The sequence below is a fragment of the Neolamprologus multifasciatus genome, chromosome 1 (genome assembly GCF_963576455.1).
Source record: "Neolamprologus multifasciatus chromosome 1, fNeoMul1.2, whole genome shotgun sequence".
NCBI classification, from domain to species: Eukaryota; Metazoa; Chordata; class Actinopteri; order Cichliformes; family Cichlidae; genus Neolamprologus; species Neolamprologus multifasciatus.
This window is the reverse complement of record NC_140439.1, coordinates 18,166,714-18,172,715: the sequence shown is the minus strand read 5'-3', so window position 1 is coordinate 18,172,715 and position 6,002 is coordinate 18,166,714. Positions and strand designations below refer to the sequence as shown.

Genomic DNA, 6,002 nt, shown 5'->3' with positions numbered 1-6,002 from the left:
ATCAGTGATGATGAAACAGAAAGAGTGTATGAAACTAGATTTTTTTGCAATGGGTAATTGGATATTAATCACATTTGCAAGGGTCGTATAAAGAATTCCTTTTCTTCTTTCGGATACTTCATTTAGGGGTCGTACATCACTCTTATTTTTAAAAATGGGTGCTAGTACACTTCTTCTCCATCCCCTAGGCATCCTCTCACACTCTAATCTGGTCCACTGCCCCCTCTCCTGGATGTCTCCTCCACAGTTATGTCATCTGGACCAACTGCCTTTTCACTCTTCATCCTATTTATAGTTTTTCTTGCTTCCTCTTTACTAATCCTCTGCACTTCCTCATTCACTGTCCTCCATCCACCCCCAACTTTCTCTCATTTTCGTCATTCATGAGCTCCTCAAAGTAGCCTTTCCACTTTCTCAGCAAACTTTATTCATTACTACATTTCCATCTCTATCTCAATCACCCTAACCTGCTGCACATCCTTTCCAGCTCAACCTTGCTCCTTCAAAAATATTATTTATTTTAATATATCACTGAGGAATTATTGATCACCATTTCCATTTCAATTCCCATCAATATCATACATCTGAGGCACTGCGCTTTCTCCACAAGAATGATTAAAAACTATTTTTCATGTATATACTTTATTATACTCCCTTATGAGATTCAGTTAAAATTAAGGCTATTAATTAATTATTTTTCTTCGATTAAAATAATATGTAGTGTATCCAAATGTATCCAAAAGAGATTAAGAATAGGTTTTGACTCTTTATGTAAGAATTATGTAAAATGTACTTTTAACACATTTATTTTACAATGCTCGACTTAAAAATGTGTGGAACTTGGCTTCAGCTAGCTTGTAGCGTCTCATGTTTACAATTGAAATAAATAAAGGCGTGATGAGATTAGTTATATCGGGGTCGTTGTGCTGAAAGTGCTCCGTGGACGTTAGATAAGGCCGGAGTGCCGCCCAGAAGGTGGGAGCTGTTTCTGAACGTGGCCAACGGGCTGCAGCACTGACTGTACAGCGAGCCTGTCAAACACAAGCAACACAGCCAACATGGCGGACTGGGGTGAGAAACTAAGTTGGGAAGGATGGCTATCTGTACAACATTTACTTGTCGCACTCGCTGTTTTAAGGGCCTAATACACCACTCATTGTTAACTCCGGGTGTCAGATGTGGACTGACCTAACGACTCTCATGTTGTTGTTTTTACAGACGCTGACAACTTCGAGCCGGAGGAACCGATTAAAAAGGCGGCAGCGCTGGACAAATGGGAAGGCGAGGACGAAGATGAAGATGTTAAGGTACAATATCGTGACGAACACTCGGTACAGTATGAGCCGCTTTTTAAAATCGGCCACCGGTTGTTTGCGAGCTGTTAGCTGACCGAGGAAGCGATAGGATGTAATGCCACGCTTCGTCGTGGTTTCTCGTCGCCTGTCAGTCCGAACCTCCGAACCCCTGTTAGCTTTATGCTAACTCATGTGGCTCCAACAGGCAGCCTCTGGAAACTCTAGCTCAGCTAACGGTATGCTGGTATTCGAGTTTCAGTCATTCAAACGTATTGTTAACGAGCTGAATAATGGCGTGCCAGTTCATACTTATGGGTTTAATCAAATTTTGGACGTTAGTAATGTTTTCTGCCTCTTGGTGTCATGAATTTTGATAGCGGTGCTTGAAGCAAATCTCTCACCGGACGGGCCACTTGAGCTAGCTAGTCTGCTAGCTCTCGTGTATTGTTGCGTCTGTAAATAAGCTTTAATGTTGGGTAACCTCAGTATTGAGTGATTTTTGTCATGTGTTCCTAATATACAGGTCCATCCCATTATTACACAGATTTAGTTAAATTAAATGATTATTGGAGATTAGCATAATTATGTCTACTCTGGCAAACCCACTGCTTGAGTCACGTTGAGTATGAGGCGGCGTTAGCGTGCTAACCAACTTTAGCCCCATTCAGATGAAATCATCCACTGGGTTGATGACTCAACTCAGCCAAGAACTAGGCCTGGAACTTTCCGACTTTACAGCAGGCATTAGGCAGTAGGAAGCCGCTGTTCAGTTGATACCGTAATACAGGTGGCTGCTACGTGAAAGCTGGCACGGTCTCTGTCCAGAAGCCTCAGATAATTGATCCTGTGGAAAGTGCTGGCAGAGGCCTCTTCAGTTCTCCCGTTTTCTGTCGCATATGGCGTCCAGACTGAAGAGCCTGGTGGTTTTATGTCCTCTGTAGTACAAAATGGTCATTGTTTAGGAAGAAGGGTTAAGATTTTTGTGGAAATCAGACAATAGCACAAAGTTAATTTTTACTCAAGATAATTACATTTATTCCCAGGCGACTTTCATCCTGCTGCTGTTGTTGTTCATAACCTGCTGGAAATGCAACAGGCCTGTTGTCAAATGTTTATTGTGTAGTAATTCACAGTTTAAAGTATTGGATATTTCAGTTAGAAATTAGTGTATCCTTGGATAGGATTACATTTATTTGTAGTGACACTTAAGGTGGATCTTAATATAAGACAGCAATCTACAGGATCACAACCCAAGTGATGTCTGAAGAGTCATCACCTATAAATTAATAATTTTTTATTTTATTATTTTTTATTTTTTGCCTGTCCCGTTTGGTTCTTTTGCCATCAGAATTGTTGTCTAAAGGCAAAGAAAGATGCCCAGCGGATTTACTTTACCAAATGGACCATCCCAGCCTTGCCGTATTGGTCATTTGATTCACCTTTGCTTTTATTGTTTATTTTATTTTCATTTGCTGAACACAGGACAGACTTGACTGGGGAAAAGAAAGGGGAGAAAGAAAAAGAGTGTGGAAAAGGGATGGTGATAAGGGGCAAAAACCAATAAAACAAACAGACAAAAAATACATATATCAATCACCTGGATCACCTGTTGAGAAAGAAAAAAGGGAAAACAAGCAAAGAAAAAGAGAGCAATATAATAAACAACATAATCGCGATGATCTATGTGTATATAACAGTAAATACTAAATATTAAATATTATTGTGCAGCACGTAAGATCGACTGCACATAGTGTGCTTTGAGGTAGCAGCCAAAAAGGATTAAATTAATAAATTAACACTGATGTCATAACTGGTAACTCATTGTCATGAATTACAGAATCTTAAGCTTTAAGGTTGTTATATTTTTTTGATTCTTAACCACTGTTTAATATATACAAGTTCTGCATTATCACACCGTATTAAGCACTCACTGTGTGCATGTGGTACTTTCAGTTTTTTAATGTAGACTGTACTATTTTTATTCTTTATCCTGGTACTGTAACACGGTTATTACCCTTGTTGGATCAGTAACATTGATCGATCCAGCTTATATACATCTGCACCAGTGTAATCAGGACTAGAATAATTTGAAATGGAGGTAGAACAAAAGTTATTCATCTTCAGAAAATGAAGTGGCAGCTGTTGCATATCGATAACTGATAATTTTATGTTTTAAAAAGTTTTGATTTTTTGTTATTTTAAAATAAAAATTCTGACTGATTGCAGCCTTTGAACTAACTTACATTCTTAAAGTTGTCTAGCTCTGTAGGTGTTAAGATGTTGCTCAGAAAAAAATGTTATTGTTATTGTTTGTTTTTGGTTATATTGTACATCTTTGGCTATATATTTACATCTTCTAGCATACATATTAATAAAAAGGCAACAATTACACACATTGCGTTCTGTGTGTTCACAGGACAACTGGGACGATGATGAAGAAGATGAAGAGAAAAAAACAGATGTGAAGAAACCAGGTTTGTATTCCAGTACCGCTTGCCTTTCACTAATGGATTATACTTGATTACTGAATGATTTTATGTTTCTTATGTCATTATTTTAATTTGCAGAACCAAAGGTTTCTGAAAAGAAAAAGCTTAGTGAAAAGATAAAAGAGAAAGAAAACCGGATGAAGAAGAAACAACAGGAGGCAGTGGAACAGCAAGAAGTAAGTCCCACTTTCTCATCTGTAAACCTTTTGACTCTATGCTCGTTTATCTCTAATATCTTAACTCTTACATTTTTATTTACAGGAAGACGAGCTCACTCCTGAAGAACAGCTGGCAGAAAAATTAAGAGTGAAGAAATTACAGGAAGACGCAGACTTGGAGCTAGCAAAAGATGCTTTTGGTAAGACCGGATCAGGTGTAGAAACTTTTTTATCAAGAATATGAGGTCTTCCACAAAATCAAGTTGTGTAACTGATGCAAAACATTTAGTTTGCAATACATTAGTCGCTGTTGCTTGTAGTTAACATTTAACTAAGACTTAAAAAGCTTAAATAGTTCTTTGGCTTCTACGTTTTACACAGATGTCACAGTAATCCAGCTGTAGATGCCACATACTATACCTCACCTCCAAAGGAACAATGCACCATTCTACTATCTGTAAAATGTTTAGAGTAGACTCTAAAAGCTGAAGCTTTAAGTAAAATCTTTACACATGCTTTAGGAAAGCTGTGATTTGAGGAAAATATTTGTGTTTTCTGTTCCTGATGCTGTAGACTCTGTTTTTTAAACTGCAGCATGTCTAACAAAAGTATATACTACAGATATGGGATTTTTGAGACCTGATATTGTTCATCTTGTTGTGATCAATGTATGTAATGGTGACCTTTAAATATTTTTCAGGTGTTGGCAGCACTTCAAACAGTGTCACTGGAATTGATGCCATGTGTCCATCTTCCAAAGAAGACTTCACAGAGTTTGAAAAAATGCTAAAAGAAAAGATAACCCAGTTTGAAAAATCTGTGCATTATTCAAGTTTCTTGGAGTCATTGTTTCGGGAACTTTGTATTTCATGTAAGTCTTTTTTTTCCCTGCTTTTACTGAACATTTTTTATTACAATTGTCTTAAATTTAAAATGCACTGGGCTTGTCCAATAACTACTTATTTTTCTTCCTCTTACAGTGGAAGTAGATGACTTGAAGAAAATCAGTAATTCCCTGTCAGTCCTACTTAGTGAAAAACAGAAACAAGAAAAAGTAAGTGACTGCATGCTTGTATTTTTTTAAGTTAATTAAGTTTCTATTCAGCAGGGGGTGCTACTCACCCAATACTTACTCGATGTCCAATCATAAAAAAGTAAACTCTGGCAAACGTTTGTAGTTATATAGTCGTTTCCAAATATATATGTATTTAGTTTAAGTCTCTTTTATTTGCCTTCTACAGCAAAACAAAGGAAAAAAGAAGAAGAAGGGGGTCTTAGCTGGAGGTGGTTTGAAAGCACAGCTCAAAGATGACCTTGACTATGCAGCGTTTGATGGAGGCTACGCCCAAGACTATGAGGACTTCATGTGACACTGGCTTCATCACTACTGCCCTTTCCCCTTCTCCCGACTGTCAGAAATGCAGCTGTACCTTCTCATGCTGTCCAGTGCCATCCTGGAAAATCTGAACTGTGTCTTGCCCCCTTCATTTTGCTTCAGTGACCAGAGGGACTATACCAGGGAGCATCCAGTCTCACCATTCATGGTTTTTTTTCTTCTTCTTCTTTTCTCCTTCCATGCAAATGGAATTGCCTTTTCTCTCTCATTCAGCCTCAACTCACAAACAAATCACGCGGAATCTGTTGCTCGACCCAGCTACAACGGAGAATACTACCGTAACTGCTGTTATCTGAGTTTTGCAGGGCTTGTTTTTTGTTTTGTTTTTTTGTTTCTTTTTAAATTAAATGTTGCTCCTGTCAAAATGTCAGATACAGTATTGCAGTTATAAGTCTAGTGACATAGAAACACATGGTTCTATGCAAATCCTTTAAACAGAATGTCATGTATATATTATAGGTCTCACTTACCTGTGGATGATTTTCTTACAGGCAAGTGTATATAGTATCTATAACTTCAGTTGCCAAATGCAGACAATTATTCAGTCCATTATTCATCTTTATTTCTGGAAAGGTTGCATTGTGGGAGACTGACGCAACATGAACGTAGTAGTTGTAAGCTTGCAGAGAGCACACAACATTTACTGTAAGATAAAAGGGATAGA

General features: G+C 37.9%; 1 protein-coding gene across 1 annotated transcript; it reads left to right on the top strand.

Moving 5' to 3' along the window:
* Window positions 1-940: 940 nt before the first annotated feature.
* eif3jb (eukaryotic translation initiation factor 3, subunit Jb) lies at window positions 941-5,799 on the top strand. The gene is made up of 8 exons (XM_085159781.1): window positions 941-1,071; window positions 1,219-1,307; window positions 3,712-3,769; window positions 3,863-3,960; window positions 4,046-4,142; window positions 4,643-4,813; window positions 4,923-4,996; window positions 5,184-5,799. Exons 1-8 carry the CDS (start codon window positions 1,059-1,061, stop codon window positions 5,310-5,312), a joined length of 729 nt encoding a protein of 242 aa, XP_085015907.1. The 5' UTR covers window positions 941-1,058; the 3' UTR covers window positions 5,313-5,799.
* Window positions 5,800-6,002: the final 203 nt, after the last annotated feature.